Source organism: Camarhynchus parvulus, chromosome 18, assembly GCF_901933205.1.
Source record: "Camarhynchus parvulus chromosome 18, STF_HiC, whole genome shotgun sequence".
Classification (NCBI taxonomy): Eukaryota; Metazoa; Chordata; class Aves; order Passeriformes; family Thraupidae; genus Camarhynchus; species Camarhynchus parvulus.
In genome coordinates this window covers 3,046,078-3,072,168 of record NC_044588.1, presented here as the reverse complement: position 1 = coordinate 3,072,168, position 26,091 = coordinate 3,046,078, and the positions used below count along the sequence as shown (strand labels likewise).

The following is a 26,091-nucleotide window of genomic DNA, read 5'->3' as shown; positions in this document are numbered from 1 at the left end:
TGAAACAACCAAAAAAACCAAAACAACAAAAAGACCCAAAAAAACTAAAACAACTAAAAAAACCCCCCTTCATGCAAGTTAAAACAGAAAATGCAACAAAATATCTTAAAAATCTTATCCATAATGTGAGTCTGGTGACAAAATTTATCCTGAGCTAGTAGTTGTTGTAGCAGTTAATTCTGTCACCTCAGTGTGTCCTGGGGAATAAAGCAAACCAAGACTCCCTTTCCAAAAAGCCCTTGACACAATCGATGCCTTCACCCGAAGTTTTAGATGTTCATTTAGAGTTTACACTAAGCTTTTAGGGGTTTTATTTTCCTTAATTAATGTCCTCTGTGCTGTCACACAAGATCACAGCCTCCTGAACCACCAGTCATTCCAGCCTTAATTTCCACCTTTGCCACAAACCTTGGGTGAAGTCAAGGCTCTGCCCTCCTGTCTCCCTTTTAAAACTAAAAATGTTTCTCCTCCAGATCAGGGCAGCTTAGGTTGGGTGCTCTCAGATGCCTCTCCTCCCTTAATAAGCACTAATTAAGGGCATTTAAACCACTTAGATTTACCTTTGCTTGGGAATTTTAAACCAATAAACTAGAATTATTTATTTATTACCAACTCCAACCCAGAGTGCAATGCTGGTGTTCCAAAAGGTGTTTTAAGGACAAAAAACTAAATATCTCTGCAGGGCTGCAGTCACTCTAATGTTCCCAGAGACCTAATGTACTTTTCCTTTTAATAAAGAATATTATTTGTAGTTACCAGTGGAATTTGCTAATAAACATGGCTGATGATGAAATAGAAATCATCAGAGATGATGAAACTACAAGCAAAATTAGCTTGTGCATCAAATTTTTAAAAACACAGGTTTTTGATAGAGAAATTTGGGAATTTTTACAGTTGCATGGAGGAAATCCACTGTGTTGATAAAACTCTCCGTTCTTTCCAGAGGAAAAGATCCTTTGGCTCCAAGATACAGCAGCATTTAACAAATATAGGATGTCAGGAATTCTCAATGCCCACAAAGGCCCAGACAACTTAAACCCCAAAATTTTCCCTTTGTTCTGCTATGGCTATAAAACACTTTGACTTTTTTCCCCCTCAACATTTTTAAACAAAACAAAGAAAAACAACTGTTTCAAAAATTTTCACATGAAGGGGAGCATTATTACAGGCCATTCTTTCCTAGAAATCTTTTAAGCCTTATTTATTAACAGAATTAATCTGATCATAAGCTGGCTAACATACAAAGTGTTGAAATATGCCATCTTCCAACCATGCTTTGCTAGTGAAATCTTGGTGTTAATTAAGGGATTTAACAGAATCCTAGAATCTGCAACAGGAATCAAACAACAATTGTGGTTCATCTGGCAAAAAAAGCAGCATTTTCCCCCTTTTCTGTTGTGGGTTTGTCACTGTATGCTCTCCATCATCCATTTCTTTCCAGAATCTACTTTTTGATGTGGAGTCCCCACTTGGCCATCAACTTCAGCATTAAAATGCTCTGAACATGTTTTGCAGCTCCAATCCCAGGAAATGTTTTGTACTTCCAATGCCAGGATCCAAAAGGATTTCATAGAAAACTGAACAACTAAGCCTAAACAACCAAGGCTGGGGTTTCATAAATAACCTCAAGGTATCTTTATGATGCCACCAACTTCTTGTTCTGCCCAGCTCAGTAACCAAAAGCAGCAGAGGAGTTTGGTAAATGCTCCTCCAACTGTTGGAATTATCAAGCTCCAGGCTGCTGTGGGTAGAACGCTATGAGGATGCAAGAAACATAATTTCAAAAATTTAAAAGAAAATTTAAAAAATTAAATAAATAACGTAAATAATTAAAATTAATAAAAAATAATAAAAAATAATTTAAAAATTGGGTTCCTTATCTCTGGGCTGAGCACAGCTGGGGCACAGCTCAGTGACCAGGTGAGCTCTGCCCTTTGTCCCCCCTGCCCCAGCCCAGTGTCTTTGGGCTCTGCTCTGGATTGAACCCCTGGGGAGCCCAAAGAAGGACATGGCCATGAGGGGAGCTGGGTTTGGGTCACACCTCAGCACTGTGGGATCTGCCATGGGACATTGCTGCTCCCAGAGGGGTCACGCTGAGCCACAAGAGAGGAACGTGAGGGCCAAAGGTTTATTCTGATTTTATGAGTGATGACAAGTCCAACCTGCCCTTAGGCCAGACCTAACACAGAGCACCAAGGCCTTCAAGCATTTGTCTCAAACTGCCCCAAACTGAGGCCCCCTGAAGGCAAAAAGCCTTGTTCAAATTGGGTTTTTGGCTGTCAAAAGAAGCAGGAGGTTCTTAAAAGATCCATTATTATATATCCAATATATCCAATTGATCTATTGATCCAATAGATCATATTGATCTATTGATATATATCCAATAGATCCAGTATTACATACCCAATATATCCATTATATATTTGGATATATTGGATCTTAAAAGGTCCAATATATCCAAATATATTTTGACTAATATTTAAGATACTACCTTAAGAAATACTGAGTTGAAGGAGATGGATGCAATTGTGCAACAATAACAAATCAGAGATCTTTTACTAGCAAAGAGAGTTAGGAATTTGAATTAACATCAAAATCATGTATTATGGCATCCACATCTGGATATCACTTTACTGCCTAAATCCAAAACTTCTCTGAGAGCCAGTTGGTTTCTGTAAAAATGTATTTCTCTCTTTGAAAGGAAATAATAATTGGAAGGTCTTACAGGAAGCCACCCAATACCAATAGAGGAAATTGCAATCTGTTCCTCAATGTTAGTTTAAATCAATGTTATATTTAGCAAAGGCTGATTTTTAATGATAGTATTTGCAATAGATTTTACTACACTGAGTCTCCTCAAAGGTTTGCATTACATTAAGAATTGCTTTGTTTGTAGAATGTTCCTTTAATCATCCCTCAAGGTCTTCAGCTTACCCTAGGTTAGATGCTGTTCCCCATCTCTAGGACATCCAGGATTCCATTTTCACCAAAACCCTTTTTTTTTTTTGCCCCAGGCTAATAAAAAGCAAAGTATTTCTGCATATGCTTGCCTAGAAATATGTGTGGTTCTTAAAAATACGAAGTGATCAAATATTAAAACCACCTTTTTCTGTTTCCAGAAGTGTACACAGCATTTTAGCTTCTTAGGAATTTTCTGCCTGGGTATCTGGATTTCAGTAAATTTCCATTAAATCAGTGGTTTCACAGGAAGATTTTTTTTAAAAGTACAGTATTAATGATACTAAACAAAATTCAAGAACTCCAAGCAAAACAGCTCCTCCAATTTCTTCTCCAAGTTGACAAAACCTTTTAAAGCTTCCAGCACCAGCGCTAAAAACTCCCTGGGACACTGCTCAGAAATCCTGTGCACAATTTCCCTGTGGTTTTTATGGATTTCATTACATTGTGAAGTAATAACATCAAAATGAAGTTTATAATAGATTTACATGCAGAAGGGCTTCATACCACCTATAATCATTACTGTTCAAAAACTGGTGTTGCCAACAGCTGAATTATTCCATGCCTGTAACTTAAGAGAATCCAGAAACTCAAGAGTAGAGTTTGCACCATAAGAAAAGCGCTGCTTGAGAGTCTGAACCATGTTTTTCCAACATGTAACTCAAGAAGGCACCAAGATAAGTTGAATTACGGTGTATTCCTGACTCTGTGGAAGATGATTCCACTGTCACGGGGCTTCTGCAGATCTTGGTGGCCACTGGAAAAGTGAACTACAAACAGTTCATGCTCCTAAGTGGTAAAAATTCACCTGTACCTGAAAATAATGGGATTTACCTGTGTTCTCTCTGCAGAGCCTGGTGATAAAATAACCTACCTGTGGTGATTCTACCTGAATAACAGATTAGAGCCAACATTTTTATAGTTAGACCTTTCACAGAATGATCAGAAAATTCTTTTCCTCAACAGGCACACAAATAAAGGCAGACATTTTCCTTAAGAAAAAATAATGATAATTAAAAATCAATGAAAGAAAAACATTCTGCAGATGATGAGACAGTAATGACAACCTAAAGCAAGTCATTCCAATATAGAGGACAGCATTAAGTGCACCATAATCCAATGATTTCCAACATTTAAAAACTTCCATAGTATCTTTTAGGCACAAAAAATTACATAAACTGTAGGAGTTGATTTTTCCATGAGTTTTTACATTATTAAAAATAATGTAATTCTTTGGTATGATTAAATGTCTTTACAGAGGAAAAGAAAAGGAATTTCCTCCATCTATACAACTTTTCATGAGTTGTTTTTATTGTCAAAAGACCAGATGACAGTTTCAAAATTTGCTCAATGCTCTTTACTACTCTGAGAAGAAAAAAATGTTTAAAAGCCAATTCTGCTCACTTCTACAGGTGGAATTCTCTGCAGCCACCTTGAGTCACGGTGTCAAAAAAGCAAGAACACAATTTGGCTATTCAGTCCCTTAAAACAATGAGAAAAGCCAAAGAATGGAATTCTGAAGAAAAATATGTATGAAAAAGTAGATTAAAATATGTATAAAACTACAGATAAAATACTTTATTTCTTTAACATTCAGCACGGACTTTGCTTGTATTTTTCAGTGAAAGTTGAGGACAAGTTTTAAATCAATGCAGCCTTAAACATGAAAGTTGGGAAGGTTTGTGAACACACTCTCCTATTTTTCACCTTTCCTCTCTTTCAAGCCCTGAAAGCACAGCATAAAGCTGCTGGAAACACACTAAAGCATCAGGGCCAGTACAAAAAGAAAGAGAACAGGAAAGATTCAAGTATTTGACTGACATGGATGGATTAGATTTGCCAAATCCAGGCGTTTTCTGCAGGCATGGGATCAGCTAGAGGAAAGGGAGCCTGAGTCATCAGCTCCATCAAAGGTCTGGGGATGTCTGGGCGAGCTCTGTGTGAACAGGAACCAGCCCTGCATTCAGAACTTTTAATTACCCTCACCCAGGCAGCAGCAGCAGCGACTGAAATGCCCAGATTACCTTGATTGCTCTGTCATTATCTGTCATCAGCTGCTGCTTCTCATCTTCCAACTTCTGCGCGGCTTCCTGGAGCCGCTGCTCCACCACAAGCTGCTGCTGGCTGCTCTCCTCTGTCAGGAAGGAAATGGTTGCCTTCAGTTCAGCTATCTCCTGAAAAGAAAGCAGCATGTTAAAGCTCCCCTCAATAAAAGACATGCATTTTGCATTTTTTTTAATATAAATATGGCAATGGGATGTTCTGCTGTGTGAGCTGGGTGTTTGAAATTAGCACACTGCACACTAGCAGGGCATGGAGCTCCACGCAGAGAAAAGGAACAGAGCAAGGCTGGAAATGACAAGAACCGCTGAACACAAAATATTTGGAAGTGTTTTCCACTGTGACATTCCAAAATATTTACACATGAGAACAAAGCACATCTGTGATCTTCAAACTGGAGCCTGCTCCATGTCCTGCACTGCTCTGCAAGGGGAGTGTGAGTTTACATTGGGATGCTGCTGCTCCTTTTCCTGGGGGATGCTTTACACCTGGATACTGCTGAGAACAAAAACACCCACATTCACACACTGGACTGAAATTTAAACCTGACAGTGACATTTCTGAGCTGCTGAAAGGAGCAGATTTTGCTGAGCAATAGAGTGAGGACCTGACTCCACATCCAGACCTTTTAGGTGATTCACTCGTCGTTTGTTGAATTGTATTTGTTTTACCTTTTTCCATCACTGGGGAAACTCATAACTAACCCTGATCCTTTAGGCATATTTACAGAATTTTACACTGACATGTCATCACCCAGCAAAGCACTTAGACATGTGGGAGAGTCACTGACTTTAATGTATATATTCAAGCTTAAGGTTAAGCTGCTGTAGCAGCATATTATAGAATAATTCTAAAAGCACTTTAGCACACAGGCAGTTCAGGGAGAGACTACCAGAGTGCTTAGACTTTGCCAGGCCTCCTCATTGGCAGAGAAACATTTATCTATATTAATTACATGGTTATCTAGGAAAAAAAATAAGTTAAAAAACCTAATAATAGGCCAAGACTAGTGCAAGAACTGTGCTACAAATGAAGGTACTAAAATCACTGGGAAAGGGGAAAAGCCTGATTAAAACTCTGTAGTAAATTTATTTCTTTTTACCTACCTGAAAACACCAGGAAGTAACCAGATTATGTGTAAAATCTACCTTTGTATTTCTGTATTGCTTTTCTAAAAAAGAAATACGTATTTCAAAAGGTAATACCCATCAAAAAGAAGGATTTTTGAGACCAATATGCCAAAGTTTAGAGATTATGTGGATAGGGTGCAACTCTCTAGCCAGGATTAAGCAGTGTCTCCGGGTTTGCAGTTCAGGTAATTGTTTAGAAGACAGACAATTTGCAGAAATGTGGTTTTACCAGGTGTGTAATGCACAGGAGAAAGCAGAAGAAAGCAATGGATTATGTAAATTATTAAGATAACAACTTGACCTCATGCAAAACTACAGCATTTTGAGTATGTCTCATTTTGCCATTTTAAAAAGAAAACAAAGCAGCCAACTCCTCAATAACACAAACCTGAGATTTAAAGCTTTTACTGGTTGAGAGCCTGGTCTAGCACAGGACTTCTGAAATCCAAGCAAGGAAATTTCAGCAGAAATTGATGAAGAAAGATCTGCTTTGTGCAGTACTTTTCAGAGCAAAAATTTCTATTTACTTTGTATAAACTTCAGAGGAAATTTCTTGAAATATCTTCTCTGTGTGGGTGTTAAAAGTGAATGTTCCAAGAGGCCACAGAGAGAAAGACTGGACAGATGTTGTCAGCAAGGCGACCACAAGAAAAGTTGCAATCGACCAATTATTAACAGTGAGCTACAAAAAAAAACCCCAAAGCCAAGCGTGTCCAAGTAACTTGGGGGATTTGATTTAAACCCACACAAGTAAAGAAATTCAGACATCAGGGTGAAATGGTTTTATTGAGCCAAACAGCCCTGACAGATGATGGATGTGCTGTGTCTGCCCCAGAAAGTGCTGAGGAACTGGGCCCAGCTCTTGCCAGTAAAATGCCCCAGCTACAGCAAAGGTACCTTAATACAAAACATGTCCCCAAATCTTGAGGCTGTTCTGCAGGCCAATAAATATTATATGACATAATAAATGTTGTCAGTCCGACAAAATTTATTATGACATTTAGGTTAAAAAGTTCTTACCTTGTCCTACACTACCTACGTGTTCCTGCTGCAACAATTAAAGCAATTTCCCTCATCCCTTGCTTAAAAATTCAGAAATGCTTCGATTATTCCAACTGTCTTTAAGAAATGGACCAAGAACCATTTTTGTATTGACATTGGATTGAGTCTGGCATGGAGAGGCTGCCTTGATTGCACTCACATGTGGGTGACAATGACAAAAGGTAAAATAGAGGTAGCAATGGAAGGGATCTCTTATTGCAGGTCTGATGTGGATTAAATGTTACTTTTTGAGCTTTAACCATTTCCTGCTTTTCAGGTTCAGATGGAAAGATAAAAAAAAAAAAAGAAGAGGTCTTTTTTGTTGTGTCTTTCTTTCTTTATAAATAAGGCTCTCAAAAATCACTAAATTACTAATTTAAAATTATTGGCAAGGTATTTAGGACAGAGAACATTATCTCTGATTTACCACAGAATCGTGGAATTGGTGAGAGTGGAATGGACCAGTTTAAAGAAGTATCACCCAGAGCTCGTTGTTCAGGATCAGCCCAGTCAGGTTTTAAGTATCTCCAAGGATGGAGACTCTACAACCTCTCCGTATGCAAATGAATGTGTAAAAATACAGGTTAGATTTTAGAAATAGAATATAAGACATACTTACCAAAGATTCTGATAAAGCAGTGTGAAAAAGTGACAGCCAATAAATGTCACAATTGAGTCACAATTTTGGACAAGTGTTACAGAGAATAAAGGAGATGAAAAGCTGAAATCAAGAGTTTTAAATATTTTGAAGTGTTGGTAAAACAGTAAAGTTTGCCGTTTCTTGTTATTGTCTCACTGATCATTTCTATCTAGATTAGAGGCTGCTAAACCCTTCTTTGTAGTGTTTTTATTGATTTTAAAAGACTATTATTGGACTGCTGGCTGCAAACACACTTTGCAGTGCAAGGCACATTCTGCTATGGCTGGGAGCAATGAGGAGAATGACACCTCCACACAAATCCTTGTGGCAATTTTTTTCTTATTAAAAGCTTAACTTCTGGTTGCATCTCCATCATTTTTCACACTTCAGTACTACCTGTCAGTCAAACTGAAAGCTGAAGTACGTAAAAACCATCCAGCCTTACCATTTTTAAGCATATATGTAAATTCAACGCTCATTTCATCTTTTGAGTTCTCTGAAGAGCAAAAACTCAAGTCAAAACCAGTCTGCTACCAGGACACTGACATTCCTCAAGGTGCTGTTTTGGGCAGAAATGCAGAACTGGTGGGGATCAATGATAAAGATGAAGAAACCTGGGGTGACACCACCTGTAACATGAAATGCAAGTCCTGTCTGTGCAATGATTCTATGAGATGTGATGGAGCACTTCACCTTCCTTCCCACTGGCTGAAGGAGGACTTGGTCCTCTGGGGTCCTCAGGAAGTGATGATGGAGATGAAAAAGATAAAATTCAGAACTGAAAAACCTCACTTCTATTTTCCAGCTTAATGCTCTGTAGTTTTTCATTAAAATCTGCAAGACGCTGATTCAGCGAGGGGATATGACTTCTCTCGGTTGTCAAAACCAGCAGTAACTCAACTTTTCACCGAGCTCCCAAGTGGAACAGGCTCACCTGAGCTCCCAGCCTGCTGGCCACCTACCTGCGTGGACCTGGCCAGTTTGAGGGTGAACTCCTCCTCCGCCTGCTTCAGCCGCCTGTTGGCCTGGAACACACACAAAGGAGAGCCCCGTTAGCTCAGACACGGGACGTGCACAGACACTTTGCCACCTTGGCACCTCCTCCTCCTCCTCGTGCCCATCACCGAGCGCCGGCCCCGCGCCAGCCCCAACGCCCTTCTGTGGCAGCCAGAAACCCGCCAGGGCTGGCCTTTGATCTCGGGCCAACTATTCATCACTTGAAAGAGGGGAGAAATTGTACCTCTGCTGCCAATTATTAGAAAAACATAAAGAGTTCTGCGGATTAAAAAAAAAAAAAGGAAAAAAAAAAGGAGAGAATGAGAGTGTGTGTGTGCATGTGCGGGGCAGGGGAAGGAGGCAGCACACATAAACAAGTTTATCAGGATGAATTTGTTTCTGAACAGAGGGGGAAAAATGAGGAGAAAGTCCCAGGCAATGTGACATGGGGGACGCTTCAGCTTCAGCTCTCAGTTTTGTGTCTGCAAATGTCCTTTGTCCCATTGCTCATCACTTCCTCAAGAAAGGTGGGAATTACACTGAAAGGTGGGAATTACAATGAAAATCCACCCAAAATGCAGCATGGACATACAGCTCTTTCCTTACCCCAGTTTTTTTTTTTCCCATCTCAAAGCTAAAGAATAAACCAAACTGAAAACAAGGCTGCTTGGTCATATCAGAATCAAACCAGCAAATATTTCTATCATCTCAGGAAAAATAGCTCTTAAGGTTTTTTTTCCCCTCAAATAATTTAATTTCAGAAATAATTTGATAATAGTGATATTAATACAAAAATAAATGCAATTTCATTTCAGGAGAGAAAGGTGATTTGTATTTTTCTTGCAGAAACCAGCCCAGCCCAGCCCCACCACGCTGTCCTCAGGTGAACTGCTCGGCGCTCTCGTCTCCTTGGCTCTCAAACTTGAGGACAGGTGTCTAAGACAAATATTTTCTTAGGAGGGGACAGAATATCACACAGCTGAGTTCTGAAGCAAATTTAAGCTGATTAAGTTTTCAAAATCTATCTGACCTCCTGCTCAAACCTTTGATCTGTCGTCCTTCGTTTTACGGCACCGCATCCAGTGCCCAAACGCCGGCTCCCGCCAGCCCCTCTTTGGGGGGACCAAAAAACCCCACAGGGGCCCCCAAAGCCTCTGAACTCTGCATGGATCCAGCTCAGGCTCCATTTCTGCAGACTCCAGGGATTTCAGGCAGGCAAAGAGTCTTATTGATTTTGCTGGGCTATAAATCGAGGAGCTTAGAGCCACGGATCGTCATGGTAGGGCTAGAATCATCCTCGGCAATCCGGGCAGCTCTGTAAGGTGCAGCTCAGCCTAAGAATATTACAGCCAGTTCAAAGTAATCCTAAACTTTACATGAAATTGCAATTTCAGATCCTCAATCCCTTCAAATTCCAAAATTATGAAACATATGGATGTCTCCATCTGTTTGTTGGCACTAAGGAATCTACTAAAAAAAGTTGGCAAAACCATTTATCAAATTTGTGCATCATTTTTGAGATGACATCATGGCTTGGGTTTGTTATAAACAGAGATAATGGCAATACACATTGGCTTGAACCAGCATCTAGAAGAATTCTGGAGCACCAGACAAATTAAATTTCACTTTTCCTCCATTTATCACTCAAAAGTGAACCACAAACACTGTAAGGGCCCATGGTGGGGGTGCATAAATAAAAGGAGTGGTGACACAGCCCCAGCTATCCCAGGGAGCTCTGTCCATGCTCTGTTTCTCCTTGTACTCAGGCTGACCCACGTTAACACTCGTTCCATTGTACTGTAGCCTAGTTTCACATGATGTTTTACCACCACTGCATGTCATAAAGTGACCGAAACTGCCAGTTTATCTTTAGAGAAAAAAAAAAGTAAAAAAATAAATTACAGCAATAGCATAAATTACTGTTAGTCCCAGAAAGGGAGAGGGACTCGTCAGCAAGGCACTGCACAGATCACGTTACAGCTGCTCTCGCTCAACTTGCCTGGGGTAAAAGTCCTCATCTTTCATAGAGGCAGCTTTATAACCTCCTGAACCCACAGATGAAATCCCAATAAATAATAAAGAACCGCTCATGAGTTCCATAAACAAATTAGAATTTGTTTGTTCACACTGAGTAGAATCAGGCTGACCTCTGAGAGACAGGACAGAGGTGATCCAAAAGAAAGATACTCCGAATTTCATTATTGTTTTATTCTTTTGTTCCTAACTAAAGGCAAAGAATGGATATCCTACCAGTTTACTTAAAAGGAATTGCAACATTTTATTTTATAATGGCTTTAACAACTTCCAGTTAGCAAAATATTTATAAGTTTTGTCTCCCAGTCGCCAACAAACCATAAATTCTTGCATTTTCTTCCAGTCCCAAACATTTGAGGCGTCTGAATTTCAGAGGTACCGAGTTCCCAAAGCTTCTCCTGGAGACAGCACAAGCACAGCTCCGTGGGCTCTGGTTGACTAAAACTGGTTATATTGGCCCTGTGGCACTAAAGACTATGGGCAGTCCCTGCCAGTACCTCAAAGGGTCTCACAGGAAGGTTGGAGAGGGACTTCTCACAAGGATATGCAGTGACAGGAAAAGGGGGAATGGCTTCCCACTGATGGAGGGCAGGGTTAGATGGGATTTTGGGAAGGAATTTTTCCCTGTCACAGGTGCCCAGAGAAGCTGTGGCTGCCCCTGGATCCCTGGCAGTGCCCAAGGCCAGGCTGGACAGGGTTTGGAGCAGCCTGGGACAGTGGAAGGTGTCCCTGCCATGGCAGGGGTGGAATGGGATGGGCTCTAAGGTCCCTCCCAACCCAAACCATTCCATAACTCTGTGGCTCCTGCTGACTTCAGCTTTTCCCTGAGGTCTGTAACACCCAGCAGCTCTTGCATCATCACAAACCACAGCAGCAGCTCTGATGAAGGCACAGACCACAATTTACAGCACTGAAAAGATCCAACTCATGGGGCTGCCTGGGCACCCTCTCTTCCACTGCCATCTTTTAACTGCAGAAACATGAAACTTCTCCTTTCTCAAAACCTGCAACTAAAACTAATTTAATACCTCTTTATACAGGCTGCTGCTTTGCAACCAAGGGGGACACAAACCACCTTCCCTGGGGAACTGCTATGCACAGAAAATGTCTTTTTACTCTTTTTTGTTTTAAGCAATAAGTAAATACACACAGAGCTGTGTACAGGGAACATCAGGGGGTTTATACCAAATTTATCTTGATAAATGAGAAGGTTCACACTGGCCTGGTGCCCACACACAGCAGCTTCCTGGGCTCCTTCTTTTCCAGCTGGCTGCTGGGTGCACGTGCTGGAGGAAGCACGAGCTGTTTCTGAATTATTTTAAGGGCATTCCCTCCCTTTCAGGTTAGCTGCTATTTCAGAAACATAATGAATAAGAATCCAAGTGGAAGGTGAACATTTGGAGGGTCAGCCAGTGTTCATTAAAGTCAAGCTCTTTTTATAGCAATGGGCAGCACTGCAAATAGAGTTAATGGTCTGAAACCAGTTTTCCGTGTGTGAGAGGTGGCTGCTGAAATTCCCACTTGGCAGAAGCTTGTCAGAAATATCAACTGGAATATCCATTTTTGTAATGAAAAAGATTTAAATTGGATAAGCAGCAGAGGAATTCCACTGATTCAAAAATGAACTCGTGTTTAGCTTCACACAGTCAATACATATTTTAGCTAAAATTAGCTGATTATGATGATTTTACATGCAGTTATTTTATATTACAGAGGACTTCTGCATTAAAAAGATTATGCCCTTGTTGCAGTTAATTGGTTTTAAAAACCAACTGTAATTCTTTAACAAGCCTTAAAGCATCATATTGTGGTTGCTGAGCAAAACTGCATCGACTTCAACAAAACATTTCGTGTAAAAATCAAATTTTAAAAAATCAAAACCAAAAAAAATTTAAAAATTAAAACAAAAAACTTATTAGCACTCCAGATGTGGTGTCTGAATTAATGGATGCTCTTCTAACACAGCCCCATTTTCACTTTCTCCTCTCATGGAACAGAACAGCATCAGTAAAAGAGCCCAGGATCTGTGACAGGACCACATCACAAAAGCACACCGTGTCCTACCCCAATTACCAAGTATTTAGAAGTTATTTGAAGGTATGAGGTGCATCAGAGGGAACTTCCAGTTCCAGTTCCACTCAGTGGAGCACAAGCCCTGACCAGCCCCAGGTCCCTCTGGGCTTGGCAGCCACGTGGACAATTCCATCTCCAGCAGCACCCATGGAGGCTTTTGGGAAGTCTTGGGTTTTTATCAAAAATAAAGCTGTTCAGAAGCTTTGAAACATTACAAACCTGTGCATTGGGTAAGATATTGGGGAAAAAATCCTTCCCTGTGGGGTGGCACTGGGTGAGTTTTAAGGCCCCTTCCAACCCCAACAATCAGAATTTAGTGATCAGTTTGGCAGTGTTGGGTTTATGGTTGGACTCCATGACCTTAGAGGTCTTTTCCAACCTGAATAATTCCATGTTTCTCTATATTCCAGCCTTGGAAAGAGCTCTCATAACTAGATTTTTATATCTATATACACACACAACACCATATTCACTGATAGAGAAGCAGCAGATTAAAGAACTTTTCTGTTTAGGGTAGTAGCTATGAAAGAATCATTTTTCAAAATGCCTGCAACTAGCTAAAAGTGGCCATCCATAAGCTGATCCTCCATAATTAGTTAGATAAAAGTGTAAGCAAACTTAAAAAAAAAAAAAAAAAAAAAAAAAAGGAGGAAAAAAAATCAAAGGGTGGGGGAAGAAGAAGAAAGAAAACTTGCTCCAGGGAAGAAGCAACTGTTCTCTGATGTGCAGCAAGGAATTTAACATCAAAGAACTAATGTAAATGGGGCCCATTTACCTCAAAAAACAACACACCACTCCACATTCTGGAATATTTCTATTTTAAGTTTGACAGCATTATGCTTTGTACCAAAATTCAAGATTGTGTAATTTGATAGATGTCAGAAGAAAATGACCTTCAGAATGGTTAATGGTGGCAATCTTTGTTATTAAGTATGTTAAAACTCTCTGTACAATATCTGTTTAAACTTCAGAGATCAGCAGATCACCTTTAAAGTTCATCTGATTGTACATAAAAATTCCATTTTGACTCAAAGCCTCAAACATGCATTTTCCTTATGTGCCTCTAACACTGACAGTGGGTGACTTCCTACACCAAACTCCTGCTCTTTCTCCTGCTCTCCCCACCAATCAGACAGAAATGAAAGCTGGATCTCTGTTCAGCAGTGAAAATAGCACACACAGTTCAAATATGTAATCTGAACCACCCAAAAGACCATTAAAAATAGTTGAATACCCAAAATGATGTTAACAGAATAATTAGTCAAGTACCAAATGACTTCAAGGGTTTTGAAAATGAATGATAGAAATCCCAAAATCCTATTAATATTCTATTTTACATTTCACTTTTGGAGGTCTACAAATCTCTTCCTTTTTATTTTTTTATTCATTAAACATACATCTTAAGGAGAAAAAAAAAATGTCTTATTCATGTGTGAAGTACTTTTCATTGGGAAAAACCCCGAGAATGAATAGAAATGCCTTTGACAGTACCTGCACAGAGAATTGCCTTTCTGCAGCACATTGCAGTTCTGTGCTCACTGGGAGCCCACTGAGAAACTGCTTCTGCAAACTGTGCCTTAGGAAAACTCCAAATTCCAGACTTCTCATTTAAACCAACAGAGTCTTTCTAACAATTCTGAAATTACGCAGAGGAATTAAATACAGGCATTTTGAACTCACCCAGAAAGTTTTCTGTGGGACTCCAGCTGCAGGGTGGCTGATGCCCAGGTTACACCAGCCTTGCACCAGGACACAATTATTACCTTCATCTACATGGATTTAATCAGCATCTAAACATTCCCCAGCATCACTAATGCTGATTTCCAGTCAATATTGCTGTCAGCCAGGCACATTATTTCAAACAAACTGGCTCAAAATACCAGCCTTGCATACAAGACAAGGGTTTAAAACCAGATTAACAGCCTGGGTTTGCCCCATGCAATTTTTTAATGCTTGAACTACCCTTTACAGAATGCAAGACTGGTGAGTGCATCAGGCACTCAAAGGGCTGGCAGAGAATTTTGGTTTAATCTGAGACTGGGACAGGGTTTAATCTGAGGTTCTGGGACATTTTACCAAAAGATTGCTGGGTGTGATAAACTCTGGGCTGGGATCATGGACAGCACAGGCAAAGATGGCTGATTTTTGTTTGATTTACTCTCTTCAATCATATGTAAGATGATTATTGGTGAAATCAGTGTGGTGTTTTGTGGTGACAGAGATTCCTGCAAATGAAGAGATTCAAATGTTCATCACAGATGTCACTGCCTCTCATCTGCCATCCATCACACTGGGCAGCTGGCTTTGAGATTTCTCATTATCTTCCCATTTCACCAACTTTGGGCTCAGGTTTTATACTATGGCACGATTCTTCCCACAGCTCCACATTCCAACAAGATAGGGTAAACCAGGTGAAGATGGGGAGACTGCAACCCTCTCCACTTTAGAGTCCCTAAATCACATTCCTGGATTACCATTTTAATATTTCCTCTTTTCTCCTGTTCCATCCAACCAAACAATGATGGCTATTTAAACTGAGTTTAAGGTGTTATATCAAAAGTGCTTGGCATGTTCTTTCTCAGAGTTTGAACAAAGAAAATGTGCAGCCAACAGGAATTATTTGAGCTCTGACAAGCTGCCTTCATCCCTGAGAAATGCAGGCACCTCACTCCTCTCATGAGCTCGGGCTCTTCCCCACTGTGACATAAAGAAATTTCCAGAATTACTCAGGCAAAGACATTTCTGGTACCCCCAGCCAAACCACGAGGGGACAGGCTGGGAAACACCTTTGAAGATGTTTCACATCAAGTCAAAGCTAAAGCTTCCTCCATGCACAGAAGGCAACAGCCCCAAGATGTGACACTGATCCGTGACTTGACTCAGTTTAGGACTATTTAACCTGAGCTTTACAAAACATGATTCTTTCTGAAATTGGAGATTTCCGAGTCCCAGGCACTTTATCATTATTTATCAGCTAAATTCACACATCTTGATTTTTGCCAAGGAGAGACTTTAAGGCTCCTGAAAGAATTTTAAAGGGATAAGAATGAAGACTTTAGATTTTGCATTGTCTTGAGTTTTGTGGCAAGAACAAGCATTTATTAAGAAGACAATGAGTAGAAAAACATTCTATGTATGTATCATTTTAAGGCAGAATCTTTGCTATTAAATAGAAGAAAAAGTGGGAACAAAGGACAAACTGTACCCCTGAAGTAACTTGGTATCAATAAATTAACTTGGTATCACAAAGTTAACTCAGTGTTTTGAAGTTACATCCTTAGACAAGAGCCCAACAAAAGTTAAGCTTCTATAGCTGGAAAGACAGACACTGAAAATACAGCCATATCCCCCAACAAATCTGTGATCTGAAGCCATCAGTGCTCCTAAGCAAGATTATGTTGGATTAATTTTTGTATTTTAAATATGACAAAGCTTCCCCAAAAGAGAGACAACTTCCCGGAGCCAGAGCGCGTTACTGAGCCGAGGAGAAACTTCCCAAGTCCAGCAAAGGCCAATTAAAAAGAAAATGGAATATATTGCTCCATCATCAAAGCAATTAAAAACATAAATAAGGCATTGCAAGGCTCTTAACATTCCCAATGTTTAATTATTTATCTGTTCTCTGTCCTGCAGCTGTAGGTCAGAATTAACTCCTCTGAACTAAATACAGGAGAACTCTTTTGGGGATTTGTACCTTATTCATTTTCAAGCAAACATTTAAATTCATTTCAAATTCACACAAGAACTGCAACAGTTTCACCTAAATCAGATTTTCTACAAGTTAAACACCCCTCCTACACTCAGATGTGATTGTGAAACTACTTTGATCTCTCTTCCCAAATTTATTGCTCTGTGTAATCCATGACAAAATATAATGTGATTTACTGTATCTCTATATGACAGCCCAGCAGCTGACAGAACTTAATAATTCAGCATAAGAAAAAAACCCTTCTGGCACCAAAATATACAAATCATAATTGAGGCACTTTAGTATCATGTTACAATGAAGCACATACAGACTGATCATAAGAACTTCAAAACAATTAGAATTCTTTCTCACCCATTTAATGAAGGTGGGTTTTACTCCATGACATGTTCTGCAGCTGTAAGCAAGTCATTTTGGAGCACTTTTCTTTCTTCACATTAATGACTCTGAAGGACTAATAACATTGTTTTACCCCTTCCCTATTTCCCAAACACTCCTTCTCCAAAAAGAAGAAGAAAAAAGCCACCTGCAGCTTTTCTCTATTATAATGATATGAAGAAAGAGCAAATGAGTGTAAACAATGTCTTCAAACTGTGCCATATTTAAAAACACAATTATTATGTTTTACATTAATTTGGTCTTGATCACTGAGCATTTTTCCTAAACAAAGCTACTTGGAAATCTGTTTTATTGTGTTGTGCTGACCTAAGCAGGGATGCGATGGCCACGCTCCATGGGGCACCTTTTGCAGGGGCTTGTGCTGACTCTGGGGTCTGGGGGACTTGAGAAAGTCTTTGTGCAAAGGATGCATCATCCCAGAAACTTCCAAACAAAGTAAGATTATGGAGCTGATGGATACAGGAGGATTTTCTACCTCTAATTCCAAGGAACAAACACCAGCTCCTGTTTGCACAACCAAAACCACAGAGGAGTCCCAGTGAAACCAGCAGGGACTGGGATCAGGAGCAGGGAATCCTTCCTGTCACACCTGACCAGGAACCTCACTCCAGAATTGTCAACAAAGCTAAGAATGAATTGGCTCAGTTGTTAAAATAAAAAATCCATCAGTAATCTCATGTTACAGTCAGCACCACACTGGAAAAAAGCCAATGTTTTCCAAATATTATCAAGTACCCAGGAATGCAAGGATAAATAAAATTAGATAGATAAAACTGGACCTACAAGCAATCAGCCTTTTCCAAGACACAAGGTATTGGGCAAAAAGGGAGAGCATGAGGTAATGATTTAGCTGGGCTTTTAAAAGTATTTAATAAAGCTGAAATAATAAGCAATTGTGCATTACAAGATAAAGCTGGTGTGTTACAGGTTGTTTGGAAAGTGAATAAAGGCTCGGGAAACGATTGAAAAAATAATTAAAACAGTTGTTCTGCCACTGGCAAAACTTCAGCATTCACCTCATCCACCATCCCCAGGACTTTGTGAGTCTTGATCTTATGAATCCACTCGGAAGGATAAAACCTGGAAGTTCTGGGATGGAGAAGAGGCAGCGTGTGCCCAGGTGCTGCAGAACAGGGACGGGTGTTTGGGCACACACTTGAAAAAGAAAGAGGAGACAGAGACAACAAAAAAACCCCACCTGTGAATGCTTCTTCAACAGAGACTTCAGATGAATTGCAGTTGGTTAAAAATCCACTAAACCCTAAAAAACCCAGGCAAACTTCTTCAACAACTACCCAGCTATCATTGACATCACAGGACATGAGTAAAGTGTGCTGAAAGATGGGCCACATGATTGAGCTCTAATTTTAATCACATCAGTCCTTGCCCTGCTGAAAGCCATCTTTTTAATTGCATATTTTGTCAAAATTTATCATTTAGCTCTTGTCTGGTTCTCATTTCTCATTGCTTCAATCATTTTCATTTTTGACCCTGTGGTGCTATTTGTGAATGCAAACAATGGTGCTTGACCTCCCTGCAGACATTAATGAAGATATTAAAACGTGAGCCTGTTGCTCATGGGTGCACATTTTTTCCTCCACAGTTGACAGTTATACCAACTTCTCCTGGCTCCTAACTCTGGAACCAGATTTATGAATACAGCTGAGGAGCAGAAATCTGACTTGTTGTTTTCTGGGTTGTTTTTTCAGAGTTTTTATTTTTATTTAAGAAGATAGGAGCAGAGAAACTATGTGAATACTTCAGCTCTTGCTTTGAAACATCTCCAGTAGGGAGAGTGCCATAAATTCTGTTTAGTCCTATTTGAGTGAAATATCCCTGAGATGATTCTACCATCTTTTTCTTCATGTTTGGCTCTGTTGATTGAAGACTCTTCCAAATGGCTCCCCTGAGGGATGATGCAATTCCTGTCACCGTGTTCCTGCTCCACCATCATCCTGCCTTTTCTTTGGAGGAATAAGAAGGAGCAGTGCAAAAAAGGACACACTACAGAGGAAACTGCTTTTAAAAGGATTTGTGGAAAGGTGCTATCAAAACAGATTAAATAATCTGCATTCTTTGTGCTAATAGACATTAAAAATATTTCCTCTTTGTGAAATACATTTCTTCTTGATCTTTTGGCACCATGTTTTGCTTTTACTTGATCTTTTGGCACCGTGTTTTGCTTTTACCTGATCTTTTGGCACCACATTTCTGGTTTTGCTAGATTTTCTCCAACAAAGCCAAATGTCCTACACTCATTTTTATTAATATTAGCTGGTGAATCACTATGGCTGTGTCAGAAACGTTCAAGAACCAAATGTAATTTAATGTACAAAGGCTCTACAAAACAAAACCAATAAAAATATTACTGCTCTGGAACAGAGAGATAATATCAGAGACAATAGCTCTTGGATTATAATGAAAAAAAATTAGGAGACTTGGGAAACATCCAACTTTTCTTGGTAAGAATTGGAGGCTCTTTAAATTATTCATAGCTGGAGCCTAAGCTAAATAATTGATGTGATAGACTCAAAACAAGTTTAAAAAAATGTCACTTCTACAACTGGTGGGGGTCCTGCTTGCATTCAGCAAGGACACAAACAGGTCTGCATTACAATTAGACACAATTTAATGAGATCATTACACTGGGGAGGAATACACATCCACTTTTTATGGCTGACCTATTTGCCCCCATGTAAATAACCAGGGAACCACTGCAGTGAGTGTGAAAACTCATCACAAACAAAGTTATCTGCAGTAACCGTGGCTTCAGTCTCCAAGTTAATGAAGTGAAAGGTGTCAGATCAAAGGTCCCATCACAGCCAGTTCTCAGAAGGTCTTAGGGACAAAGATGGAACCATTTTTGGTGCTAATGAAATGTGGAGTTGGCAGAGAAGAAGCAGAGCTGGAGAGACAGGACTCAGAAATGGGAACTCATGGAAGGCACAAGATGCTTTTACTTTAGGAGTAACTGCTTAGGGGTAACTCAATACTTTTAATCAAGTATCTCTTGGAGCATCTTTCATCTCAGAAGATGTCATATTCCTTCCCTTCATCTTCTATCTCTCTTTGCCAGTGCTGAACAGTGTGACATCATCTGCAACAGTGCCAGAACAGATACTGTGAATCACAGATATTCCTGCATAGGCAGCATGAAAATATGCCCAGGGAGTTACATCCAACTGGGCTGCTCTAGGGCTGTGCTGGGTGGGGAATTAACCCAGCAGCACTGAGCCTGATGCTAAAGCAGGCACTGAAATGTTCCCTAGGGCACATTATCAGTACCTTATTTGCAAATTATAAGCAAGAAGTTGCTCAGAAAATAAGTACCCATCTTTAGGGCACTGTCTGAAGAGTTTTTCCCCATTACAAAAACATTATATTGCAACAAAACTGTTATATAGAATAATTATTTCTAATTAAGGAAGGGGGCACTTACAGAGTGACCTTAACTTTAAGATCCTTGAGTATTTGAGTTTCATGTGGATTTCACACCAGACACACACACAGATATGCCTAAACTGTGAAATTCAGCTTCCCACTGGATTTTTAAGCAATACTCACAGAATTGGCACCAAAAAAAAGTAAATTTAGAGAACTAATTTTTCTCCCATATTGCCCTAAATTTCCAGGTAACAAGATATGGTAGAAAATATTTTCATAAACAAATTTTAAGGCTCATGCTGCAGCTAAGATACTTCCCCCTTGGATAAAATCATCTTCATCAAGGTTCTGTGGACTAGGACCAAGATCTGATACAAGATACAGGTGGAGTGATTGTACCAGGTATAACTGTAAGCATCAGATTTGATTTAAAATCACAGAAATCTCAGAGTACAACTAACATCAACATCACTAAAGTCTACAAGCAGGATCTGCATGGCTCTGGCCAGGTTTTATGCCACTTTGGTGTCCCATCTCTCCAGAGGGAATCACTTCACAGCTCCCTTTCATCAGAGGCAGCCCCAAAAATAAAGTGTTTAACTCAGGTTTGGGGGTTTTTTGACTACAGATTTGTGCTATAATCAAATTTCATGTGTGTTCAGTACACTCAATACACAAAAATGTAAATTACTTCTCCACAAGAAAAGCAGCACTGACAGAGAATTAGATGTTCCTGGAACCTGCATAAACCTTGAACAGAATGAGTCAAAATATCTATTTAAATATAGAAAAGAAGTCAATAAAAAGCTAAATGTTGAAAATTATTTTGAGAGAAAAAAAAAACCCATCATCATCTTCTCCCACTCCAGTTTACTCATGTGTGCTGCTCAAAGGGAGCTTTTTTATGAGATATTTTCAGTGTTCCAAGGTTGCTTCCTTTGAGCATTGTTAGCCTGTCCACTGCTCTGCTCGGGCCGTGCTTGCTGAACGCTCATTTCCTCTGCCAAGAAAATCCCACAGAACGTTACAAACAGTGCCAAGCCCCACATCTGCACGCACTCAGACCTTGTCTCCTGCTCTCAGTCATTCCTGGCAAAGCTGGAACTGCTCCAAGCTTTGTGCACCTGGCTCAGGAGTGTCCCAAGTGCTGCTGGGGCAGCCTGGAGCACACCTGGCCCTGCCCAAAGCAGGAGCCAGCAGCTCCAGGGCTGTGAGCTCCAAACACCCAACAATCATGGGATGGTTTGGGTTGGGAGGGACTTTAAAGCCCATCTCATCCCACCCCAGCCATTGCAGGGACACCTTCCACTGTTCCAGGTGCTCCAACCTTGTCCAGTCTGGCCTTGGGCACTGCCAGGATTCAGAGGCAGCCAGAGCTGCTCTCACCACCCTCCTAATGGGGCAAAACACCTTGCAGAAAAATGATCCTAAAACTTCTGTCAGCTCAACCAGGTATGTACAAAAAATGGTGAAAACACCTCAACATCTTACAGGAGCAAAGCAGGAAAAAAGGTGCACAATCCTCACAGTGTCCCAGGAATCTCCAGCAGACACCAACCCCAAAGTGCTAAGGGAGTGCTCAGGAACTGACACCACAATAAATGTCCCAGCCTCACAGATGGGATTTTTAAGCAACAGAAAATTAAAGAGCTCAATAAATCATGTGTCCCTAAACATCAAAAAGATGTCTACAACCACCAACAAATATTTAAATAGTCAGTGTGCCTGTAATGAAGAATCTTCCTTCCCCTGTCTCTGCTCCTCACTCTTCTCACCCCCACAGCAGCAGGAGGGCAATGCCAGAGGAATCCTGGATCTTCACCCATTTACAGTTCTGTTTTTCTTGTCACTGAAGTATGAATCATTTCTTCTCTGTTTCCTCATGTTCACATTAACAACAGTCCACAATGACACAAAGCAATCCACACAGAAATTAACATTATTCCCAGAGCAGATCACAGAGGAATGAGATCCATCACTTGAGAATGGAGTGACCTTCAGAAAATCTGGCCAGTCAGATGTTCCACGCCTAAACTGTGAAATTCAGCTTCCCATTGGATTCTTAAGCAATCTTCACAGAATTGGCACCAAAAAAAGTAAATTTAGAGAACAATTTTTTCTCTCATATTGCCCTAAATTTCCAGGTAACAAGATCTGGTAGAAAATATTTTCAAAAACAAATTTCAAGGCTCATGCTGCAATTAAGATGGTTTTTTCCCCCTCTTGGATAAAATCATCTTCATCAAGGTTCTGTGGACTAGGACCAAGATTTGAACTAAATTAGCTGAAACTGCTACTTTTGAGCTTTAAATGGAGTTTGTCCTCAAAGCTACTTCGAGTTTTGGATTTTGTGGCCAATTTCCAGAGTTCTACAATTGCAAGACAGAAATGAAACAGAATGGGGAATGGAGATTTGAAAGTAATGCCAGGTATTTTCACATGTCTGTGAAAGACTTTTCAACAGAGATACTTTTTTCTTTTCCCCTCCTATCTTTTACTCTACATGTGCTCTTCAGATTAGGGTAAAAATAGGGAAGTAGGTTAAAGAAAAAAAAATACAATAGCAGTTAATATAGCTTAAAATTAGCAAATTTTTTGAAAAATAGAAAAAAATCCAACAAATTAAAGAAAACCAGCATTTCTGACAGAAATGACAATTCAAGACTATTAGAGATATTGCCCTATGAAGGATTATTTGTAACTTTAATTTGCGGATGTAAAGAAGTTAACTTTTCTTTTGCTATACTACACTTGTAAAAAAAGATCAAAGAAAGAAAAGAATTGAGATTCAAATTCCATTTTTAAGCAAAAATGACAATGTCTTCCTGAGTTAAAATTAATCCTTTAATGATGAATTTCAAAGGTTTAAATACTTTCTGTGACCTTGGCTTTAAATAATTATGCCAAGCAGAGCTTTCCTTACATTCAGAAAAGATTCTGAATTGTTGATCACAGCCATTTTAATGTCTTCAGGCTGGCTGATTTCCAACATAATCCTCCGAATGCTCTTTAAAATTACAGACCAAGAACCTGACGCAGGTAAATGAAATGTCACTTGCACAAAGGCTGCTCAAACGCTCCATGCAGATTGTTAATTTGTGCCACTGCACATCCCCTTGCAAGAAAATGTGTGATTTAGTGCCCTAATGCAATGTAGAAAAGAGACTTCAACAACTATCTGCTTACACATACACAGAGTCTGCCATAAATATTAAGTAGGGTTTTTTTAGTTTGGCTTTTGAAATAAAACTTGCATGTTTTAGCTCCCTAATGGTGGGGAGGAATACTTGAATTCAAGACAGGGGTCCAAGGGATGCTCAGCAAGCAGTGGGCAGTGACCCCGCAGAACAGAATGGGAGGGAAGCATTGATCAATCTGAAACATTAATTTCCATTTTCAAATCTTACCAGAGTCCTTTCTCACCTGATGCACACTACAGGCAAAATTAGATGAGCCACTGTGAAGAACCAGACTCAATTTCCTTGCACCCTGAGCCTGAGTATTTCCCTCCTTAGGAGCTCACCCTCCTTTTAAGGGAGAAAAATCTTGGCTAGGCAGAACTACCCCTTCCACTGTCTCTATTCCAGCAGAGGAAGATCAGCCTGCTCCTGGCTGGCTTTACCTGTGAAATCACCTGTGTTTTTAAAGTGCTTTGGATCCTCATGGCACCTTCCATCCCTGCTGGAGGTGCTGCCCAGCCCCAGCTTGCCCAGAGCAAAGTTTTCCATCAAAGAGTCCCAAAACACCCCACACTCCTGCTGTCACTCTGACATCCCATGGTCTGCATCTGTTTCTTCAACTCAAGTGATCCCTAGGTGATTTTTCCTCAGGGAAACTTTGCTCAGCTGAGCTTTGGGGTGATCCCTCCCCTTCTGCCCCATGGAGCTGATTTTGTCCATCCCCTACCTTTCTCAAAGCCGCCTCTGTCTCCGCCGTGTGCTTCCTCTTCAGCTCTGATATCACTTTTTCCATCTCCCTCTTCAGGCTGTTCAGTGCTTCCTCCTTGTCTCGAGATGCCTTCAGCTTCTCCTCATCCCTCTGCAGGCTCAGGTCCAGCAGCTGATGGTTCCTCAGGGCGTTGGCCTGGATCAGCTCCTCCCTCAGCTTGCGGATTTGGCTCTCCAAACCAGAGATCACCTGAGAGAAAGAGCAAACAAAGTGACAAAACCCAAACCCACAGCACTAAACCCACTTGGTTTCTGTTGGTGATAGGAATGCCCAACGGGTGGGAAGAATGATGGCAGAACTCCATGACATCAGAAGGCTAATTAATTACATTATTATACTATATTACACTATAACTATATTGTCAGAACCCAGGAATGATGGCAGAACTCCATGACATCAGAAGGCTAATTAATTACTTTATTATACTATATTATACTATAACTGTATTGCTGGAACCCAGGAAATTCCTCTGGCTGCCCTGGAGGACTCCAGCCCCTGCCCAGAGGTTCAGAGACCTTGGCACAGAACCCAAGACCCCTGTGCCTTTGATCTTGACCCACGGAAAAAATTACCAACGTTATATGAGGATTTACAAGCCACTGAAAGTTGAAATAGAATGATAGTGAATTCATCACAGGGTGAAAAATAGATTTTTGAGGTTTTTAGAATGGGGGCTCGGGGTCCTAAGATGGAGGAATTTGGGTGTGCCTTGTCCTTTTTTCTTCTTCTTCTTGGCCTCCATCTTCTGGGTGATGTTGGCACTTTTGGATTGGTTTAGAGTAGAAGCTCAGTGTCTAACACAGGTGATAGGGATTGGGAAGTTATGGTAAATATTGTACATGGAGTTTTTAGTATAAAAAGATAACACCAGTGTGTCTCAACCCAACCTGCCAGACAGACCTCGGTGGGTCGGAGAAAGAATTTTATAGACACAAAACAATAAACAACCTTGAGAACGAGAATGGAAGAGTTCTGACTCCTTCTTTGACTACTGGGCTGGGAAAAGAGACTTTCTAAGGCATCTCTGACCAGCAGGGATTCCAAGACTATATTACAAAGAATACTAAAGAATACTAAAAATACTAAAGAAAACTCCTGATTGTCTCCCGACAGTCAGGACACGGCTTTGACTGCTTGGCCAAGGAAACATGAAACCCATGATTCTACCATCTTTTTCTTCATGTTTGGCTCTGTTGATTGAAGACTCTTCCAAATGGCTCCCCTGAGGGGGATGATGCAATTCCTGTCACCATGCTCCTGGTCCACCATCATCCTGCCTTTTCTTTGGAGGAATAAGAAGGAGCAGGGCAAAAAAGGGACACACTACAGAGGAAACTGTTTTTAAAAGGATTTGTGGAAAGGTGCTATCAAGACAGATTAAATAATCTGCATTCTTTGTGCTAATAGACATTAAAAATATTTCCTCTTTGTGAAATACATTTCTTCTTGATCTTTTGGCACCATGTTTTGCTTTTACCTGATCTTTTGGCACCACATTTCTGGTTTTGCTAGATTTTCTCCAACAAAGCCAAATGTCCTACACTCATTTTTATTAATATTAGCTGGTGAATCACTATGGCTGTGTCAGAAACGTTCAAGAACCAAATGTAATTTAATGTACACAGGCTCTACAAAACAAAAACAATCAAAATATTACTGCTCTGGAACAGTAACATCAAATTCAATTACTAAATTGAATCCAATTACCAAAATTCCTCCAG

The 26,091-nt window shown here is 40.2% G+C and overlaps 1 protein-coding gene across 4 annotated transcripts in view; it reads right to left on the bottom strand.

Moving 5' to 3' along the window:
• Positions 1-26,091, bottom strand: part of CEP112 (centrosomal protein 112) — a 163,625-nt gene that overhangs the window by 36,769 nt on the left and 100,765 nt on the right. For all 4 annotated transcript variants that reach the window (XM_030961844.1, XM_030961843.1, XM_030961841.1 and 1 more), the window contains 3 exons: positions 24,329-24,559; positions 8,793-8,855; positions 4,983-5,132 (listed from right to left, as the gene is read on the bottom strand). In XM_030961844.1, coding sequence (XP_030817704.1) covers positions 4,983-5,132; positions 8,793-8,855; positions 24,329-24,559 — 444 coding nt within the window. The remainder of the gene's footprint in view (positions 1-4,982; positions 5,133-8,792; positions 8,856-24,328; positions 24,560-26,091) is intronic.